General features: G+C 42.8%; 4 protein-coding genes across 4 annotated transcripts in view; 2 read left to right on the forward strand and 2 right to left on the reverse strand.

The window, feature by feature from the left end:
- The window catches only part of antxr2b (ANTXR cell adhesion molecule 2b), a 13,568-nt gene extending 4,847 nt beyond the window's left edge, over positions 1-8,721 (reverse strand). The window contains exons 1-12 of the mRNA XM_070443250.1: positions 8,122-8,721; positions 7,779-7,850; positions 7,152-7,223; positions 6,897-6,978; positions 6,704-6,808; positions 6,531-6,599; positions 5,941-6,021; positions 5,790-5,850; positions 5,579-5,674; positions 5,030-5,099; positions 4,335-4,355; positions 1,069-1,180 (exon numbers count right to left, since the gene is read on the reverse strand). Of these exons, the coding sequence (XP_070299351.1) occupies positions 1,069-1,180; positions 4,335-4,355; positions 5,030-5,099; positions 5,579-5,674; positions 5,790-5,850; positions 5,941-6,021; positions 6,531-6,599; positions 6,704-6,808; positions 6,897-6,978; positions 7,152-7,223; positions 7,779-7,850; positions 8,122-8,285 (1,005 nt within the window). The 5' untranslated portion in view covers positions 8,286-8,721. The remainder of the gene's footprint in view (positions 1-1,068; positions 1,181-4,334; positions 4,356-5,029; positions 5,100-5,578; positions 5,675-5,789; positions 5,851-5,940; positions 6,022-6,530; positions 6,600-6,703; positions 6,809-6,896; positions 6,979-7,151; positions 7,224-7,778; positions 7,851-8,121) is intronic.
- On the forward strand, positions 619-3,354 carry LOC111961278 (PR domain zinc finger protein 8-like). Its single transcript, XM_023983431.2, has 4 exons — positions 619-895; positions 1,018-1,215; positions 1,384-1,609; positions 1,824-3,354. Exons 1-4 carry the CDS (start codon positions 791-793, stop codon positions 3,014-3,016), a joined length of 1,722 nt encoding a protein of 573 aa, XP_023839199.1. The 5' UTR covers positions 619-790; the 3' UTR covers positions 3,017-3,354.
- A 732-nt stretch (positions 8,722-9,453) lies between the features above and the next one.
- LOC111961280 (PR domain zinc finger protein 8-like) lies at positions 9,454-12,189 on the forward strand. The gene is made up of 4 exons (XM_023983433.2): positions 9,454-9,730; positions 9,853-10,050; positions 10,219-10,444; positions 10,659-12,189. The coding sequence occupies exons 1-4, from the start codon at positions 9,626-9,628 to the stop codon at positions 11,849-11,851; spliced, it is 1,722 nt and encodes a 573-aa protein (XP_023839201.1). The 5' UTR covers positions 9,454-9,625; the 3' UTR covers positions 11,852-12,189.
- A 50-nt stretch (positions 12,190-12,239) lies between these two features.
- rasgef1bb (RasGEF domain family, member 1Bb) lies at positions 12,240-19,823 on the reverse strand. The gene is made up of 12 exons (XM_023983434.2): positions 19,546-19,823; positions 17,673-17,870; positions 17,084-17,206; positions 16,654-16,791; positions 15,347-15,562; positions 15,059-15,133; positions 14,611-14,703; positions 14,329-14,431; positions 13,954-14,225; positions 13,558-13,681; positions 13,169-13,241; positions 12,240-13,016 (listed from the first exon to the last, which is right to left on the reverse strand). The coding sequence occupies exons 2-12, from the start codon at positions 17,862-17,864 to the stop codon at positions 12,983-12,985; spliced, it is 1,443 nt and encodes a 480-aa protein (XP_023839202.1). The 5' UTR covers positions 17,865-17,870; positions 19,546-19,823; the 3' UTR covers positions 12,240-12,982.
- Positions 19,824-21,949: the final 2,126 nt, after the last annotated feature.

Consider the following 21,949-nt stretch of genomic DNA (forward strand, 5'->3'; position numbering starts at 1 on the left):
GGGGACGCGAGGACCGAGTCTGGGAAACCCTGTAACTACACCACCAGCACAGTGGGCGGGGAGACAGCAGGTGACACAATATTTTGTTAAATATGAATAACTTATGGAGATATTTCAGTTCGACAACCACACTTTATTTGCGCTTGACACACAATGAATTATAGACAAAACCACAAAACCATAGAAAAACGTGGATTTGACTTTTAAGTAAACAGACTGAAATAAAAAATATTGTTTCGTTTGAAAACTGAAATTCGACAGATTCTGGTGTCCTTGTCATTGTGGACGTGACAAACAATGTGGGATTTGCTCAATAGGCTACTGTGTGGAGTGAATTCCACCACTGTAAACCCATCAATGAGCCAAGGTTTATCTGTCGCCCGAGGAGGATACAGAAAAGTGCATCACTCCATTTACCCGACACACACTCGCGTTTATCGTCGTGGCGGCGGGGCATGCTTGCACACCAGAACATGACCCGCCGTCACCTAAATCCACTATATTTTGTCCCTATTTACCAAATGTCATGAATTCAATATCCAATAGAAATTGGCTTCTACTGTACATGCATGCACTGGCTGGCCCCTGATACCCATGACCTCTTTAGACTGTCCATCCAGACTGTCCATCCAGACTGTCCATCCATGCACCGACACTTTCTGATTGTCAGATATCATTAATGTCACCCATCTAACAAGAGGATAAAGGAGGGGCGGAGAATTGTCAAATCTCATTGTGCAGATTAGATTAGACTATAAAACCAGCTCCTCCAGTCGACCAGTCCCATGGCATGTATTGGTGGGCATCTACAAGGCACAATACACTGTATAATACAAGCAGGGATAGTGCAAATAAGAGAAGCGCAGATCTTACCACCAGTCAGCTGTTTGCAATGGTAAGTATTGTTTTGGATTTAGAGCGTTTTTACACACGTTTTTGGGGGGCATTATTCAAACAAATGATTTATTCTTAATTGTCAGCCTAATTATATGAATTCTGATGTTATCTGGTTCTCAGGAGATCCTGGAGGCGAGAGCGGCGCAAATTGCGCAACGATGGATAACTGACATTTTTACGCGCGTCCACACCACCTGCGACGTTCCCGAACACGCAGTTTTTGGACCATGTGAGCTTAATCACACCTCTGTTTATGACAGCATCGCCTTCATCGCTCTCAAGTCTATGGACAGAAGATCGGCACCATACATTTTAAGGGTGAGAACATGCACTTAAATCCATGCGTCTTAAACTAATGTGTTCCAAACGATTGGCTGGGGGCAGTTTCTCATGCCCGATTAAATGTCTAAAATGTATCGAAACGTTGTTGGCCAAATGCTGTGCTTGACATGTTTTTGTAAGACCGGTTTCTATTTGGCGACACAGGTGGACACCTCAGCGCACAAAATGCCCACTGACGGTCCGATGTGGCTGCGGCTCGTCCAGTCAGCCCGGAGCAGCGAGGAACAGAACCTGGAGGCCTATGTGAAGAACGGACAACTGTTCTTTAGAGCCCTCAGGACGATCCAGAAGGATGAGGAGCTTTTGGTGTGGTATGGGAAAGACCTTGCCAAGCTTCTTCTACTGAACCCATTGCAGATGCAAAGCAAAGGTATACATACTCTATGAATGTGTATTACAATATATGGATATATATTATTCATAGCAATTTTTATGATTTAACTATTGACTGCAATTAAATATTAAACATTAAAACTAGATTTTCTCAATATGTTTGTACAATTCAAAGAGTATTGGCAAAGGTTTATGTCATGCAATATTGGCAGAATAATGTGATATTCATCCATATTCATCTTTGTAACCAGGTGCTGGTCCATACACATGTACAAACTGCAACCAGGGCTTTGAGTCTGAGTTCCCTTTCCTGGCACATTGGAGATTCCTTTGCACACAGAGACAACCAAACAGCCACACCACCAAACCTGGTCAAGACAACACCAACCATGTGAAACCTGGCTCCCTTCCCGTTCCTGCCTTCAAACTGAGCCATCCAGAGACAAGTCCACAGGATGGAAAACCTGCAACAGACTTCCACAATCTAGCCAGGGATATGGAGAATACCAGTAATAAGACAGGCTTGTCTGGTACCAGGTGGGCAGGGAGTGCCCTCAAAAGGAAACACACGGAGGAGAATAGGAATGGCCCACAGCCTTTAGTCATAAAGCAGGAACCACTGGAGAGAGGTTACTGTACTTTGAACTTGAACCAACAACCTAGCCCGGTCACCTGTCACCTGCCCACCAATATAATAAGGAGCACCTTCACTAAAGACAGAACCGCTCAACTAAAACCACAACTGAAGACCTCAGGGCCAGAAGACATCAGATCCAACCCACAGAACCAGAGCATTCAGCCCGGAAGTGGCCCAGCAGTGGAGCAGAGTGACTCAAAGAAGAAGGCTCTGAAAGACACTCTGTCTCTATCTCCATCCCGCTCTGAGGAAACCTCCACTGACTCTCCTCCTGTCACCTCTGCCTTCAACCAAGTCTCTGCCTCGGAGAACAGGAGAAGTGCCTTCTCCCAGCCCCCACGCTCTGTTCCACTTCCCCAGACTACCCCCCTGCCTGAGAGGGCTAAAATCTCCATTACTACTCCCTCTACTGCTCTCCACAGACCTGTGCTGGTCCAGGGTGTTTTGAACCAGAGGCACCCTCTCTATAGCCCAGCAGCTCTCTGGCCCTGGACCCCAGGGAGACCCCTGCAGGTCCCGATCCCCCCCTCCCCGGTGCTCCTGTCCCCTTCCGTCTCACGACTCTCGCCCCTCTGCCAGCCGGCTCAGAACTGGTGTGCCAAATGCAACATTTCCTTCCGTCTGACTTCAGACCTGGTGCAGCATATGAGGTCTCACCACAAGAGGACGCTGGATGCCACAGGATCTGCGTGTGGGGCGAAACAACAGCATCACAGGGAGAGGGAAGAGAGGCTCAAGTGTTCCATCTGCAGCGAGGTCTTCAGACAGCGTCATCACCTCGCACGTCACTTGACCTCTCATACATGAGTTCAGTGAGTTCTTATCATTAGTAAGGTATACTATTCATATTGATGACGATACTAATGGGGAACTAATTAAACACATGCACTAACTATTATGTAATTATTATAATGTACATTAACAATGCAATGACATTTTATTTGAAACATGTATGAGTCTGCTTACATGTAAAGCATCATTTTCTCCCCTTAGAAATAGTTTAGATTTAAAAAAAATTCTCAATTCAGTCAAATGTGACATTTTTAGTATGCTATTTATTTTCTCATTATTTTACAATAAATTCTTGTTTTTTACATCATTACAATATTTTCAGTGTGGATGTGACTTGATTGGAAAGCTTAGTTGTGAACACTAGATGGCACTAGAGAAAATTTTAGAGGGACAGAAAAAACAATCACCTTTAAATGTTCTTTATTTTCTTTTAAAATAAAAAATATACCTCTTATTTCACATAAGAACTTAATGTGGAGTACCCTGATAAGTAACACATTGGGATGGGCAAACAATAAACACATACACGATACAAAACCAAATAGTAAAAAAAGAAGAGAATACATTAACATAAAACATTTATAAAAAGTAATAGCTGTAAGGTAAACCAACACATGACAAAACATTAAAAAAATAAAATTGAGTTAACTATTCACCGCTGGGTATTCAGTCATACTCATATTCCATTCACCAAAGATGAGATGAGTTTTGAGGTTTGTTTTTGTATTTTTAAAGATTCATCACATATATGTAAGTAATTAATTCCTAACATATGCAAAACACACTATTTAGTAAAAACAATAACATAAAGGAAATAGCTTACATTCTAAGAAGACTGAGCAAGCCAACCAGCAACAAGCTCATTACACTATAGAAAGACTCCTTCAGAAAAGCATAGAAAATGATCGGTAACCATTACGACCCATTGGTACAAAATAAGAACTGTAATACTGTGTGGGTAGACACGTTGCAATGAATCATCTGTCAATGTACGGTGCGAGAGGCAAGATCTTCAGTTCTTCAGCCATAGAGGGAGGCATCCTTTCTCTGACTGCTTTGAACAGTTCTTTCTCCCATCGTTCGAGAGCTCGTCGACCATGAGCCTCTTTAGCTGGGATGGAATAATCACCCAGACCAGTGTCCCACTCATGACCGATGCTCTCTATGCAACAGGGATGACCTGCAACATAGGACACATAATACAATGTTTTGAACTACAAACAGTGCACCATGTATCAGCGCAAAATCCACACCAGGAACTGATTTGCCGCGTTTAAATAAAGGTTCAAAATCCAAGTGTAAAGTTAGGTGAAAATAAAGTCAAGTTACACACCTGATCAGCACATCTATCGATCTATCGTGAGGGAAAAGAAAATCCAGCACAATTCTATATTATTGCTTTGCGTGTGTGTGTGTGAGAGAGACAGAAATAYGGYGGGCSAGAGKGAGATACTAACAATGTAGGTCAAACTTCATTTAAGTATCGGTCTGGCAGACCAACCGTTGAAATGCCAAGGCACTGTGCCATAGCAAATAGGCATGCTGGTGGACAGGGTAAAAACTAACACTGGGTCACAAAGTCTAACATATGACGTCTTCCTCTAAGCTGTTTTAATGATAGTGTGCCAAACCATTTTGGTGTGTCTCACCACTACACATCGGTTCAGCCTATTCGGTCACATTTTATGAAGAAACCAGGCAGAGTCCCGTAATGGATTAGGGATGAACAGCTGCCATTCTCCAGCCACCACCAGGCTTTTATTATATTTTTATATCATTTGAAGTTGTTTCTTTTGCTTTTATAAAGCGATGAACACCTGTTACCCGTCGAACACACTACCCACCCTGAATGGAAGTGTGTGTAGTCGCTGACTGTGGAGAGTCTGGGTTGCTGTGTGGTTCAGCTCTCACGGCAACCAACCAACAACATGACATTCCTTTGATCTGGCCAACTGAGCGCGCTCAGTAGCTCACTGGCCATTTATGGATAGAGGAAGTTCAGAGGAGAGAATTGAGTGCAGCACTTACTGTCCGACTTCATGCAGCACTGGTGCTGGACACAACAAATAGCCATTCTGCACCACACTGGGCCTCTCATCTGGGGGGAGGGGAGAGAGAGAGAGAGAGAGAGAGAGGAGCGACAGAGAGAGAGCGAGCGCACTGGGTGAGCTCAATGCCCTCTCAGTGAAGAGACTTTGTGTGTTGTGTTCTATATTAAGCAATAAGACAGATACCAGCTCCATGTACTCAGCTAGCTGCATAATGTTCCCTGACCCTACTAAATAAGACACTGTTCTGTTCTCTCTGAAAGACAACATTCACTACACGCCCTCAGTACTTCATTAGTGTGACTACTTCACGGGGACATTTAGTAGACTGCATCCTGAGCAACAAGACTGAAGTGCACCGTTGGGTGTACAGCTACAAAACGACGGTGGCGTCTGGTAAACAGGAACGAATGTAGTATGAACACGCGCTTGAGGGGGTTATTGTCAATCTGCAGTCTTACAGTAGGTAGGGGTGTGTCAATATTGGAATGCAGAACATGCCGCATTATGGAGCTTGGGGTATACTAACTGTATGTCTTCTGGTTGACAGTGAGAACGCAGATCACTCCATCCTGGCTCCTGCCACGGGTGAAGTCATATCCTCTCAGGACGATGTTGAAAGATTCTACAATTTTATAGAGGGGCACAATGTCAGGATTTTCAGGCACAAACAAATAACAGTGTTACCCAATAATAGTATTGGCATCGGTATGTCAACAAACTCGAGCTTTGCAATGTACCATTTACGCAAACACTAGTGGGCTCTATCCTGAATATTTCTGTGCAGGACTGCTTCAAAATCTGTGAAAAATAGAAATAATGATCACGTTAATGACATTGTATGTGACTTGACGTTTATTTTGACGTATTGTTGTATGTAATTATTCTGACCGAATTCACAATGCTTTTGAGTGCACGAAATCCAGCCAGCACTGGGAATACTTGGTCTTTGCTGTCTGCAATGTCAACAAGCTGTGGGTACAAGAGGAAAGCATATGATATTACACAACATCGGAAAGATTGTCTTTCCACATATACGTACAACATAGCACTCTCTCTCCCTCATTGTCTGTCCACTACTCTCCCTCTGTTTTCTGTACATCTACAAGACAGCCTTTTCCCCCTCTGTTGATGTTTTCCCTTCTGGTTTCAAAGGCTGATCTAATGTAATGAAACCATAAGAGGAAGCAGGCTGGCACGATCCAATTAGATGATTAGAGTACAACTAACTTCCTGTCCAGACTGCTATCGCTCTCTAAGACAGACAGACGATCAAATCATAAAACGGGTACGCTCATTTTTCTTCCAATATTATGGTACCCATTAGTAGTTCCAGTATGGATTCACTTTGGCAGTGTTCAGAGATTTCAATGTAAACAAAATAGTGTATTGCAGTGTGTGTATTTCACGTGTGCTTATGCAGCCTTCAATTGACAGAAAGGCGAGAGTACTGCATAAAACAGATCCCTAAAAACACTCACCTGGCTCTCATCAAAGTCTTTCACACCAACACAGTACACTCTAGCACCAAACTCCCTGGCAGTGTTTGCCTTCAACAAAAAGAGAGGAAAATAGCTGTGTACCAGTCAGAGGTCAAAGCACTTCCAGCAAGTACTATTTTATTACTCATCACTGTTTAGTATAATGGTATTACCTCCTTTACAGTCAGTTCATAAGGATAGACTTCCAGTTTCCCATCAGTCAGAGCTATGATAATACTGGATGACCGTGTGACCTGGGCCTTCATCTGCTCTGATGCCTACATAGGGGAAGCCATGTTTTAATGTACAACAAAAAACAGTCCAACAACAAAAAATATAGAATAGATTCAAATAGAAAATGCTTACCGCCTTCATGCCTTCGTGCATGTACGTTTCACCAGCCGGTCTGATTTTGCTTAACTTTTTCAAGCCTTCATCTATTTCATATCTACAAAGAGATTCTATCTGAGAAATTATGTTAATTGCCTGTGTGTGTGTGAGAGAGAGCAAGAAAGAGAGGAGAGAAAGAAAGAGCAAGAGAAAGATGAGAGGGAGAGGGGGAAGAGGGAAAGAGAGAGATGCTTAGTACTGTGACAAGTGAGAGAGTGTGTGTGTCTGTACCTGTCTCCAGTTAGTGGAAGAATCAACTCTGCTCTAGATGAGAAAACTATGTAGGACACTCTCATCCTAGGACTAAAACAAACAGAAAAAGACCAAGGAATGGGATCAAACACCAAGAAGTTACTAGTCATTTTGTATTTAAAAGAATTCACTTACAGTAGGCCAACTTATCCCTCCCTACACCCTTTGGAGCTAACCCCTTTCTCTCCTAAATTACAATTATGCACAGTTGTTACCACAACCAGCTGTTTCAGACAACTGTTCTGGAGTTAAATTTAGTACCCCACTATTAAGTTTTAAAATAATCCCACAAACTGCATCCAAGTGTTCGGTGGAGCTACATTTGATCAAATGCCTATTGGCTACTGCTTGAAAAGGATTTGCCCCACTTTCACATGAGTGTGTTAACTGTGTTAACTACTAACTTGATTCCTCACTGTGTAAATATCGTATGTCCTTGGTAAATCATTATTTGACTAAAAAGGGGCCCATTCTTCTGTTTCATGATTCAGATTGTAAAGTTAGCCATAGTATTGATGGACAGTGATGTATAGTGTTCAAGACAAGTTGCTCATGTCACCTCATACACAGAGCTTGGACCTGAGAGTATGACTTTACTTCACTTACCTCACAAAGCGGTTGGTGAGCTGCTCCACAAACTCATAGATCTCTCCCCAGTTATCATGCACACTCCCAGACCTGTAAAGCAGTCAGAAACACTCCCTGAACCAGAACCAAACAAACCCTTACAAGGACTAGACAGACTGAAATAGAACTCGAGTCATTTAAATACTATTTACAGGAGTATTTTACACACAAAACGTGGTAAGAAAATGCTTGACTAGTGCAATCTGACACCTGATAGATTCTATAGAATCGTGTTGATTCAAGTTACTTTACCATAAAAAAACACTTAACTTTTATATCAATTACATCTTGCATGTAGTCTGTAGGCTATAACGTTACTTACCTGTCTAAAACGAAATAAATATCAAAAGCTCCATGGCAAGATGCCTCTTCGGTATTACAAAATAATGTGTTTAGGCCTATTAGAAAGGTAAGCAGGAGTGCAATCCACTGTCCGTTGATGATCATTGCCTTGATAAAATAAAAATCCTCATTGAGTTTGCACATCGTACTGTACCACCACTGACTAGACTAGACTACCTCACATGCGCTTTCTTCGTCTGGATAAAACAGGACTCAAGACTGATTCCTGATTTTCCAACGACAAAATCGAAAATAAACTAACATGACATTTACGCGACATGTTACTGTGTGTCTTTGTAAATACTATGTATCGTCCTTGACACTTGTGGGTAACTGTTTAATTGTCTGAATTGAGAGAATAAAATTATTTGGGGCGTGTCTCCTAGAGAATTACCGCTGATACTGTGACAGTACGGTCTCATCTGAAGTGAGCATGCGCAGGAGAGTCGAACAAGCGCGCCTTTGAACCCTATTGCGCGCCTTTGAACCCTATTGCACACTAGTCTCACAGGGTTTCCCAAACTCTTCCTGGACCCTTCCCTCCTGCGCGCACTAGCGCTACACAATTGATTCAAATAACCAACTCATCGTCAAGCTTTGATGATTAAATCAGCTGTGTAGTGCTAGGGCAAAACCAAAATGTGCACACAGGGGGGGGGGGGGGGGGGGGGGGGGGGGGGGGGGGGGGGGGGGGGGGGACGCGAGGACCGAGTCTGGGAAACCCTGTAACTACACCACCAGCACAGTGGGCGGGGAGACAGCAGGTGACACAATATTTTGTTAAATATGAATAACTTATGGAGATATTTCAGTTCGACAACCACACTTTATTTGCGCTTGACACACAATGAATTATAGACAAAACCACAAAACCATAGAAAAACGTGGATTTGACTTTTAAGTAAACAGACTGAAATAAAAAATATTGTTTCGTTTGAAAACTGAAATTCGACAGATTCTGGTGTCCTTGTCATTGTGGACGTGACAAACAATGTGGGATTTGCTCAATAGGCTACTGTGTGGAGTGAATTCCACCACTGTAAACCCATCAATGAGCCAAGGTTTATCTGTCGCCCGAGGAGGATACAGAAAAGTGCATCACTCCATTTACCCGACACACACTCGCGTTTATCGTCGTGGCGGCGGGGCATGCTTGCACACCAGAACATGACCCGCCGTCACCTAAATCCACTATATTTTGTCCCTATTTACCAAATGTCATGAATTCAATATCCAATAGAAATTGGCTTCTACTGTACATGCATGCACTGGCTGGCCCCTGATACCCATGACCTCTTTAGACTGTCCATCCAGACTGTCCATCCAGACTGTCCATCCATGCACCGACACTTTCTGATTGTCAGATATCATTAATGTCACCCATCTAACAAGAGGATAAAGGAGGGGCGGAGAATTGTCAAATCTCATTGTGCAGATTAGATTAGACTATAAAACCAGCTCCTCCAGTCGACCAGTCCCATGGCATGTATTGGTGGGCATCTACAAGGCACAATACACTGTATAATACAAGCAGGGATAGTGCAAATAAGAGAAGCGCAGATCTTACCACCAGTCAGCTGTTTGCAATGGTAAGTATTGTTTTGGATTTAGAGCGTTTTTACACACGTTTTTGGGGGGCATTATTCAAACAAATGATTTATTCTTAATTGTCAGCCTAATTATATGAATTCTGATGTTATCTGGTTCTCAGGAGATCCTGGAGGCGAGAGCGGCGCAAATTGCGCAACGATGGATAACTGACATTTTTACGCGCGTCCACACCACCTGCGACGTTCCCGAACACGCAGTTTTTGGACCATGTGAGCTTAATCACACCTCTGTTTATGACAGCATCGCCTTCATCGCTCTCAAGTCTATGGACAGAAGATCGGCACCATACATTTTAAGGGTGAGAACATGCACTTAAATCCATGCGTCTTAAACTAATGTGTTCCAAACGATTGGCTGGGGGCAGTTTCTCATGCCCGATTAAATGTCTAAAATGTATCGAAACGTTGTTGGCCAAATGCTGTGCTTGACATGTTTTTGTAAGACCGGTTTCTATTTGGCGACACAGGTGGACACCTCAGCGCACAAAATGCCCACTGACGGTCCGATGTGGCTGCGGCTCGTCCAGTCAGCCCGGAGCAGCGAGGAACAGAACCTGGAGGCCTATGTGAAGAACGGACAACTGTTCTTTAGAGCCCTCAGGACGATCCAGAAGGATGAGGAGCTTTTGGTGTGGTATGGGAAAGACCTTGCCAAGCTTCTTCTACTGAACCCATTGCAGATGCAAAGCAAAGGTATACATACTCTATGAATGTGTATTACAATATATGGATATATATTATTCATAGCAATTTTTATGATTTAACTATTGACTGCAATTAAATATTAAACATTAAAACTAGATTTTCTCAATATGTTTGTACAATTCAAAGAGTATTGGCAAAGGTTTATGTCATGCAATATTGGCAGAATAATGTGATATTCATCCATATTCATCTTTGTAACCAGGTGCTGGTCCATACACATGTACAAACTGCAACCAGGGCTTTGAGTCTGAGTTCCCTTTCCTGGCACATTGGAGATTCCTTTGCACACAGAGACAACCAAACAGCCACACCACCAAACCTGGTCAAGACAACACCAACCATGTGAAACCTGGCTCCCTTCCCGTTCCTGCCTTCAAACTGAGCCATCCAGAGACAAGTCCACAGGATGGAAAACCTGCAACAGACTTCCACAATCTAGCCAGGGATATGGAGAATACCAGTAATAAGACAGGCTTGTCTGGTACCAGGTGGGCAGGGAGTGCCCTCAAAAGGAAACACACGGAGGAGAATAGGAATGGCCCACAGCCTTTAGTCATAAAGCAGGAACCACTGGAGAGAGGTTACTGTACTTTGAACTTGAACCAACAACCTAGCCCGGTCACCTGTCACCTGCCCACCAATATAATAAGGAGCACCTTCACTAAAGACAGAACCGCTCAACTAAAACCACAACTGAAGACCTCAGGGCCAGAAGACATCAGATCCAACCCACAGAACCAGAGCATTCAGCCCGGAAGTGGCCCAGCAGTGGAGCAGAGTGACTCAAAGAAGAAGGCTCTGAAAGACACTCTGTCTCTATCTCCATCCCGCTCTGAGGAAACCTCCACTGACTCTCCTCCTGTCACCTCTGCCTTCAACCAAGTCTCTGCCTCGGAGAACAGGAGAAGTGCCTTCTCCCAGCCCCCACGCTCTGTTCCACTTCCCCAGACTACCCCCCTGCCTGAGAGGGCTAAAATCTCCATTACTACTCCCTCTACTGCTCTCCACAGACCTGTGCTGGTCCAGGGTGTTTTGAACCAGAGGCACCCTCTCTATAGCCCAGCAGCTCTCTGGCCCTGGACCCCAGGGAGACCCCTGCAGGTCCCGATCCCCCCCTCCCCGGTGCTCCTGTCCCCTTCCGTCTCACGACTCTCGCCCCTCTGCCAGCCGGCTCAGAACTGGTGTGCCAAATGCAACATTTCCTTCCGTCTGACTTCAGACCTGGTGCAGCATATGAGGTCTCACCACAAGAGGACGCTGGATGCCACAGGATCTGCGTGTGGGGCGAAACAACAGCATCACAGGGAGAGGGAAGAGAGGCTCAAGTGTTCCATCTGCAGCGAGGTCTTCAGACAGCGTCATCACCTCGCACGTCACTTGACCTCTCATACATGAGTTCAGTGAGTTCTTATCATTAGTAAGGTATACTATTCATATTGATGACGATACTAATGGGGAACTAATTAAACACATGCACTAACTATTATGTAATTATTATAATGTACATTAACAATGCAATGACATTTTATTTGAAACATGTATGAGTCTGCTTACATGTAAAGCATCATTTTCTCCCCTTAGAAATAGTTTAGATTTAAAAAAAATTCTCAATTCAGTCAAATGTGACATTTTTAGTATGCTATTTATTTTCTCATTATTTTACAATAAATTCTTGTTTTTTACATCATTACAATATTTTCAGTGTGGATGTGACTTGATTGGAAAGCTTAGTTGTGAACACTAGATGGCACTAGAGAAAATTTTAGAGGGACAGAAAAAACAATCACCTTTAAATGTTCTTTATTTTCTTTTAAAATAAAAAATATACCTCTTATTTCACATAAGAACTTAATGTGGAGTACCCTGATAAGTAACACATTGGGATGGGCAAACAATAAACACATACACGATACAAAACCAAATAGTAAAAAAAGAAGAGAATACATTAACATAAAACATTTATAAAAAGTAATAGCTGTAAGGTAAACCAACACATGACAAAACATTAAAAAAATAAAATTGAGTTAACTATTCACCGCTGGGTATTCAGTCATACTCATATTCCATTCACCAAAGATGAGATGAGTTTTGAGGTTTGTTTTTGTATTTTTAAAGATTCATCACATATATGTAAGTAATTAATTCCTAACATATGCAAAACACACTATTTAGTAAAAACAATAACATAAAGGAAATAGCTTACATTCTAAGAAGACTGAGCAAGCCAACCAGCAACAAGCTCATTACACTATAGAAAGACTCCTTCAGAAAAGCATAGAAAATGATCGGTAACCATTACGACCCATTGGTACAAAATAAGAACTGTAATACTGTGTGGGTAGACACGTTGCAATGAATCATCTGTCAATGTACGGTGCGAGAGGCAAGATCTTCAGTTCTTCAGCCATAGAGGGAGGCATCCTTTCTCTGACTGCTTTGAACAGTTCTTTCTCCCATCGTTCGAGAGCTCGTCGACCATGAGCCTCTTTAGCTGGGATGGAATAATCACCCAGACCAGTGTCCCACTCATGACCGATGCTCTCTATGCAACAGGGATGACCTGCAACATAGGACACATAATACAATGTTTTGAACTACAAACAGTGCACCATGTATCAGCGCAAAATCCACACCAGGAACTGACTTGCCTAGTTAAATAAAGGTTCAAAATCCAAGTGTAAAGTTAGGTGAAAATAAAGTCAAGTTACACACCTGAGAGACCTGCGACTGTCCTTCTCCATGTGGTTCTCAGGACCTTCGCTCTCATAGGAGGCCAAATGCAGCTCTGCAGAAGAGACAAAAAAAAACATGACTATCCCTGAAGCCAATGCTATAAGATACAGTACAGATTATAGTAGGTTTCGCACTTTCATAGGAGAGTGGACTTTCATCCTCCGTTCATATGCTGTATCCTTTATTTAGACAGTACAGAATTAGAAAGGGAGGAGATACAGCAGGAACTGTGGACAACAAACCCCGGTCTCTGTGGGGAGTACACACGTGCAAACAGCCAGGGTCCACTAGACCACAGGCGGTGCACATTTTCTACTGTTCTAAATAGTTGACACGTTAAATGTAATGTATCTGTGGACAACACTCACCATCCTCGGTGAAGACTGGCGTTGTGACGAGGTACTGGAGAATCTTCCTGTCTCTCTCGAAGGGACAGGTCACCTGACGCCACACCAGGAACTCACTGACCTGCTTCGCCAAGTCCCACAGTTTCTATAGAGAAACAGGAAATGAACCATCATTGAAATGAAAAATCATCCGACAACAATGTGTTTTTCACCTGCTACTTAAACACCAAAGGCCAATTTCTTGGACCAAGATTGTTCTAGACTAAAAAGCTATTTCAATGGAGATTCACCACTGAACATGCTTCTTAGCCGAGGGAAACCAGTCCATACAGTAAAAGTCTTGTCATGATTAGCATTTACTTATGATTAGCATTTTTTTTTTTTTACATGCATTTACTGTACATTACTCAGACTCACTTCAAAGTTGACATGACCGCTGGGTAGCCGGCTGGCACATCCTTCGTTGAGGAAGTAGATGTCCTTGATGAGCAGGCTGAAGAATGGAATGACTATCTTCTCCTGGTTGCTGTGGGCTGTGATAGATCTCTGGGTGGCTCCTCGCAGGGCAGTACGGTAGTTGCTGAAGTTACTGGACGGGTCCATTTGGTGCTCCAGTATGTCAAACTTGTCCGTGTTGACTTTGCTCCAGGTCTTCTTCAGCCGAGACACGGGGCTCATGTTCATCCCGGCTGTGGAGAGAGGAGAGCAGGGTTAGGGATCAATTTCATTTCGACTCAGCGAAATGTACTGAAATTCCAATTCTATGCATTCCATTGTAGAATCGTAGCTTACTGATGATAGCCATGAGTGAGTTGAAGTTGCCGATGTTGAAGCATTCTCTGGCCACGTCTATGAAGAACTCCAATGCCCGAGCTCTGTGCTTCTTCTTCACTGGCTGGAAGGAAGGAAGACAAACACAAAACCATTGGAACTGTGTGAGAAGGAAAGGATAACAGAAACAAGGGAGAGAGGGAAATAAGGTCGACGGAGAGAGAACGACAGTAGACGGGGAGAGAGATAGAGACAGAGAGAGAAAGCGGGAGACAGAAAGTGAGAAAGAAGGAGAGCACTCACCATACAGATTTCAGTGGCCACCAGGTAGCTGAGTCTGTTGAACCAAGCTACATAGGCCTCCAGGTTAGTGGTCTTGCGTTTTCTAAAGAAACTCTGAGGGGAAAGACAGGTCAAGGTTACTTGAAAAAAAAAAGATTGTATAGTATGATATCCATGATGGATATGTTGTTGTTGGAGCATTTCAATTAGTTCTGTTTCTTGTCTTGTAAACTATATCTGGGCTAGAGTTGTTTCTCCCAGTCTGTTCATGACTAGTTGTTGTGATGTACTCTCTTGATAACTCTTAATGGACTTACACAATGAAGTCAGCCACAACCCATTCAGTAGCCTCACCATAATTACTGACAGATGGTCTCTTATGTAACCAGTGGAAGGTAGTGGACAATATTATGTGGAAGGTAGTGGGCAATGTTATGTGGAAGGTAGTGGGCAATGTTATGTAGCCTACCTTATGGTTGTCCAGGGGATCTTTCACACCAAAGGCTTGGATGAACTCTTCTGGTCCGATAAAACTCAATCTGTCCTAGAATTGGAAACGGAAGAATTCTAATAAGCAAATATTTCTAAAGCAATACTGTATGTCTAACCGTACGGTACTTTAATTGATAGATCATGGGTACTTCTAAATCAACACTAAATTCTAATGATCAAACCGGCCATCCAGTTTGAACTTCTCTGAACACCCCATATCATGAATACAGTATACAGTACTGTCTACAGTCTGTTCTCTCCTCACCAGTTCAATGTGCGTGAGCTGCTGGGCGAGAATAAAAGCATCGTCACTGATGCTCAGGACGTCACTCCTTTGTCCGTTCTGCTGTTTGGTCTTCAGAGCAGTGGGTCTCTCGGCTGCGGAGGCATTGAGTGTGGCGATAGCCTCCTCATACTGACCCAGGGCCGCCAACCTTCGGATTAACCGCTGAGTCATCTGCTGCATGGCCCTCCACGAGTACTGATGTAAAACAACATCGAGCGAGAGATCAATCTATGCATTGCATACAAGAGTCCAAAATGCTATATCCACACATTTTTCACTGTTTTTTTTCCCATCAGAAATTATTGCTTATGGGCACCTTCATGTGTGTGTAAAATATGACTATTTATAGATTTTTTCTTTTTGTTTGTTGTGCAAAACGCTATATATGCATTGTTTAGCTGGAACGGGATGTTCATGTCCTGTATATTTGACTGTGATCTGTGGTTGTCTCCCCTACCTATCTTAAGATGAATGCACCAACTGTAAGTCACTCTGGATAGGAGCATCTGCTAACGGAAATGTCTAATATAAATGGTTTTACCCACAAATCTCATACTACTAATTTTAAATATTGATGTCACAAATGTATAATTTGTAATGTAGTTATTTGATACATTTGATGTAGTTACTTGTTACATATTTCTCTGCGAGTGAAGGGGATATATAATATAGCATTTAGCAAAAAACATGATTATTTGGCTATCTGAAATGAAACCATCAAGTAATAGATTTTAAACAAATACATGTCTGTCATTGAACCCATGCCATGATTAGATAGTGAAAAAAACACATCAATCACTTTAATAATTTCTTTAAACAATAAAAGCTCATTTACCCACCTTTCTGAAAATGGATATATAGCATTTTGGAAACAATCTTTTTAAGTACTGATATTAGACAACATCAAAAGAGAGAGAAATCCATATCAAGGTATATTTGTATCTGTGCTGATATAACGAGGGCGCTGAGTTCATTATCGAAGTCTGCAACTTGTGAACTTGTGTGTATTCTCACCTCCTATGCCATCTATGCTGATATTAAACATATGACCCATCTAACACACACCACATATTATGACGTAACACAAGTGAACATATAACACACCTAATGATAAGACTAACAGCACAAGGCAACATGAACTCAGCGCCCTTGATCAAGCTCAATATGTGCTAAATAAGGTGTCTGATGTCAAACGCAACCATAACTGGTCCAATGAAATGTCTGCTGCCATGTCTATTGTCATCTCTCATGAGTCAGTTAGTCAGAGGTTATATAAGGGTACTGACCTCATCTCCTCTGGCCAGATGATGGCTCATCTCTTTCAGGCAGCGCATCATCCTCTCATCTCTGAAGTCATAGGGAAACGTCTCCGTCCACTCTGTCAGCAGCTGCACGATCTTTGGAGCGACGTCTCGTATTCTGATCTAAGGACAGCAAGGAGAAAGACATGCCAGTGTTAGACAGACTGTGAAGAGGTGGTGTCCACTGCCTGTTGTTTAGAACTAGTGTGTGTGTGTGTGTGTGTGTGTGTGTGTGTGTGTGTGTGTGTGTGTGTGTGTGTGTGGGGTGCATCTCTGTTTGTGTGTTGTGTGTGTGGGTGCATCTCTGTTTTGTGTGTGTGTGTGTGTGTGTGTGTGTTGTGTGTGTGTGTGTGTGTGTGTGCATCTCTGTTTGTGTGTGTGTGTGTGTGTGTGTGTGTGTGTGTGTGTTAGCTACCTTATCCAGCAGCAGGTCTCCAGATCTATGCTGCTCCACACACAGGTGACACACCCGAGACATGAGCTCATACGGGTTGAGGAAGAGACGGGAACTCAGCAGGAAGGTGAAGACATACGACCTCTGATGGAGAACAAGAAAAAAGAGAGTTAACATCAACTCATGTTGTCGTCAACCCGACACCAACCCAGCACAATATGGCACATTTCCCGCTGTTCAATGGTCATTTCAGTTAATGATATATACATTCTGTGTGAGTCTACCCATTTGTTCTGGAAGAATATAACGTATGGACTTAGTACACAACCCGAAATATAACTGTAGCCTATTCAGCATAACAGGTTGTATTACTCCCTTGTTTATGTTTTCGTTGTTGTCATTAGAGTCGCCCTGAGAGAGCATTTTGGACCAGAGATAACAACAGACATCAGAGGAGTAGTCCACTGTACAGTGTACACATTTGTTCTTGAAGGATATAACAGTTAAGCCTTATGAGCTTAATTGACTTCCCCTTTCATAACCCCAAACATGTTTGTATGATTCCATTGTTTATGTTTTATGTTTTTGTTGGACTAGAGATAAGACTCACGTCAGGGTAGTAGTCTACTGTGGGAACTAAGTGTTGTATTAGGGCCTCCAGGGAGCCWGAAACAAGACTGTTGTCATGGTAGCACATGTCCCCGTAGCTCGCTTCCATGGGCTGGTGGTATTTGTGGAGATTGTTGTTGTTGTTGTAAGGGCTGGGGCTGAACTTGCCAGCGCATGGTGTCGTGGGAGGCATATTGACCTGTTAAAGAGATTTAAAATATGAAAAAACATTGTCAAATCTTTGTTCTTCTCTTAAACTCATTACTAAACACTTTATTTTTCATGGTTTCAACTGAATGTTATTTCCCCAAGAAAGAGAGAGTGTGTGTGTGTGTGTGTGTGTGTGTGTGTGTGTGTGTGTGTGTGTGTGTGTGTGTGCGCATGTGCACACTTGTGTTTATGTGTGTGTGACAGGGAGAAAATATGTTTTTAAAAAATGGAATAATTTATGTAATAACTACTGGCAGTGTGTGATAACTTACCCTACTGGTATTTACCCACTACTGCTGAAGTCTACACCATGCTGGTATAAGCCTGACTATGCCACTGTCTCATGTCCTTACTACTGCCGATTCTACTACATTCTGGTATAAGCCTGTTTATGCCACTGTCTCATTTAACCGCCATCCTGGCACATCCCTTTTCTCTCCCTGCTGGCTTCCTTAACACTGTTAAGAGATTAAACTTTATTCTTTAGTCTGGACAGACAGAGAGGCAGCATTAATGATGGTGACCTGCGACAACAGGAGCTGATGATCTACCCCGCGATAGACGTTTTCAAGCAATCACCAACCAGCATTACTACAACATGTACCCCCCCACCCCCCCCCCCCCCCCCCCCCCCCCCCCCCCCCACCAAGTAAAGGTCAGGCCTACTAAAGCCGACTACATTTGAATGAAAGTGACATTCTCTGACTGGCCAAGAGGCCGACACTACACTACAGCCTGGCTGGGGATGAACGGGATCCTAAGGGTTACGTGGAAACAGATAAGAACCTCATCTATCTGATAGAGAAGCAAATACACTAGAGTTACGAAACGAAACAGCTATCCTATGCTGTCCCCACTCTGTTTTGTCTGTTCTATAGCCTAGAAATCTCCTTCCCACACATATCCCACCCTGTTGTGTCTGTTCCCCAGTCTACTGTAACCATCTAACGGTAGCCCAGACAGGGTAAACACAACCCAACCCACACCCCTGGTACAGTTTATTACCCTTGACTCATGCACTCGTATTATGAGAATAGCGCCAGCCTTTCATAGAACTCTGCTGGGCTGAACCCCACCCAGTCATAACACTAGTGAGCAATGAAGGCTAATGCGTGCCAGACAAGTAGTTATACAGGCCATGCTGCAGACTAGAGCAAAAACAATAACACCGTCTATTTAAAGTTTCACATCACATTCAATTATATCAGATATGAGTGTCTGGGATCGCTAAAGGTGATTATGGAAATATGTTGTTGTTTGTAAACGTCAAGATCTGTCATCGTTACGTTGTTTTTGCCATCACTCAAAAGCGCAACCCTCAAAGCACTGTCATTTATAGGCCAAATGCATTACATAACACTTTTGTTTTGAAAGTTTCACATTCCCAGCATGTTCCCTTGTTACAAATAATCAGGCTCACGGTGAACATACAGATCTTAATTTGAGCCATTTTGCTACAGTAGGGAAATAATCCGGCAGCAACAGGAAATGTGAATTATTATGTGGATTATCATTTATGAAAATTAATACAATTTTCGTTAGGGCATTTTAAAGTGGAAATTACAAACTTTAGAAGCCTTTATAAACCATGAATACACTACAAATTCACAGAAACAAAAGAGTGATCAAATTAAGATCCTACATCTGTATTGTGATCAACTTACCCCAACTAGAGAAAAAAAATCGAATTGTAACAGTATAGAATGATGTACACTATTTGTATCTAATACAACGATTCCACGTTTTCGGAAAATAAAAGCAGATGAAAGAAAATAATCCTTCAAAAATTATCCTTGGAAATAAGTGCAAAATGCGCACAAATAATAACGATCAGTGTTTTCAGAGGATGAAATTCCTATTCGTCAAGTCCATCCATTGTGTCTGCACGATCCTTTGAATGAGAAGTCATTGGAAACCGCGACCACGACCAGCCGTATTCAAATGACTTGCAGAAAGCCGCGAAACACAGCCTATAAGAGGCTTAGAGGCGGATACTTCTTCATGGAAGTAAGCCAATCACAGGGAAGGACCTGAAAAATCCAAATGTTAGAGCAATCTCATTGGTCAGTTTCCCATCCATCGATTGTCTTTGAATGACATTGGATGATACTGTTCCATGATAATATTTTTTGAAGATGAAAAAGGCAAATGTGATTTGCTGGAGGGAGTGTGGAAAGGCATATGGCCAGGATGCTTGCACTCCATCGGCGGTGGTACAACATACTGTGTGAAACGTATGTCTAAATTAGAAGAAAACATTGCAAACTTTGCAACTTTTATATTTCAAAATACTTTAAAGTAAGAATTTTTAAAAAACTGTACAGTCATATGCAATTAAAACACATTTTGGGACCAAGCAAAAAATCTCACAATTTCAACAAGTGTAACTGATTATTAGTAACAATTTATAATAAAAGTATAAACTCTATATAAACTATTAATTAACTACTTTTAGATCCTATTCATTTGACTAAAGTATCAGTAATACAAAAAAAAAAGGTAGAGCAATTGGACATAAATCAATTAAAATGCCAAATGAGCAATATATACCATGACCATTGAAAGTTCATGAATGGAACTTCAGAAACTAACATGCATTCATGTTTCCTGATAGCTACAGGTGTTTTAGTACCAGTGATGCACTTCCGTGAACAGTGGGTGTTCTCTTATGTAACAGTCATATTACATAAACAGTATTTGATGATATACAGAGAATAGAGAGTGGGCCCCCAGGTTGTGGGTGGTGTTCATTTACAGCAGTACATACCCCTCTCAATCATAGTCTTACTCACATCATTGTTCATGCAGGAATATCCAACGCCTGCGACGCCTATAGGCTACATTCTCTCATTATACTGCACCTACACCCACGCCAGCCACCTGACAGCGCTGCTCGCTGGGGATGGCTTCCAGCTAGGCTTGAGCTTGGCGAGGGCCCTGGTGGAGTCTTTTAGATTGGATTCCTCCCACGGTGCTAGGGCACAGGGGCCCACTGCTTCCCTCACAGAGTGGCAGCGTAAGCAGACTGACACACAAACACACACACACACACACACGCATGTACACAGGCACACACACACAGGCACACACACACACACACACACACGCACACACGCACGCACGCACACACACACACACACTGACAGCATAAGCTAGCGGACTGACTCCTGCCTGCCATAAACACTTAGCTTGAACTCCCACCCACACACCCCTCTCTAACCACTCAGCTGAAACCCAGGCAGGACTCATGGCGCTCCAGAATGGACCTTTATTCTATTCCTGATGACGCTTGATGTTGAGTTATGTGATAACGAAGAGGACGAGAGAGGGAGATGTTGTTTACTGTGTTGAGTTAGTTTAAAATAAAACCAGAGTGGTTGTTTACTTTGTTTAGCACACAAGACGGTGATGTTTTGTTGCTTTATTAGTCTAATCTACTTAGATTTTACACTCACATCAGTAGTACCATCTAATGCATCACTATTTACCTCTGTAAGCCTAACGTCATGGTACGGTGGTACCAATATAACACCAACTCTCATCGCATTGTTAATTTTTACGACATTGTGTTATTAACCTTATGGCCTAATAACATGTGTACAACAACAAGGGAAAACAACAAGGGAAAAAATCATGAGCTCACCAAACATATGGGTAGGGTGGCGTTTGTGTGTTATTGTCTAAGTGAGATTACAGACAGACCGCTGTGTGAGATCAGAGGAGAGACTGGCTGAGGGAGAGGAGGGTAAGAGGGGAGAGAGGGTGGAGACAGGGAAATATGGGGGAGGGGTGACTATCTGACTCACAGACCTTCCAGTAAGTCCTAGAGTCTCCCATTATGAGTCAGCAGCTGCCATGATGGCTCCCCTTTGACCCGACTGGGTCCAACATCGGGACTTTCTCTGTTAGACAACTTAGACTTAACGACCCCGCAAAGTATTCTGTCTGCAGCCACTGTCGGAGGGTAGGCCTAATGGGTGTCAGTTGACACTTTCACTCTGCCTGCAACACTATGGATTACAGTCCCACGCACACACACGCACGCACACAGCACTATGGAAGATCACA

This window comes from Salvelinus sp. IW2-2015, linkage group LG4q.1:29 (assembly GCF_002910315.2).
Source record: "Salvelinus sp. IW2-2015 linkage group LG4q.1:29, ASM291031v2, whole genome shotgun sequence".
Lineage (NCBI taxonomy): Eukaryota > Metazoa > Chordata > Actinopteri > Salmoniformes > Salmonidae > Salvelinus > Salvelinus sp. IW2-2015.

Coding starts and splice junctions, on each gene's coding strand:
- LOC111961280 (XM_023983433.2), top strand. CDS start 9,626: ATGTATTGGTGGGCATCTACAAGGCACAATACACTGTATAATACAAGC. Junction 9,731..9,852: donor CCAGTCAGCTGTTTGCAATG/GTAAGTATTGTT, acceptor TCTGGTTCTCAG/GAGATCCTGGAGGCGAGAGC. Junction 10,445..10,658: donor ATTGCAGATGCAAAGCAAAG/GTATACATACTC, acceptor CTTTGTAACCAG/GTGCTGGTCCATACACATGT.
- LOC111961278 (XM_023983431.2), top strand. CDS start 791: ATGTATTGGTGGGCATCTACAAGGCACAATACACTGTATAATACAAGC. Junction 1,216..1,383: donor CGGCACCATACATTTTAAGG/GTGAGAACATGC, acceptor TTGGCGACACAG/GTGGACACCTCAGCGCACAA. Junction 1,610..1,823: donor ATTGCAGATGCAAAGCAAAG/GTATACATACTC, acceptor CTTTGTAACCAG/GTGCTGGTCCATACACATGT.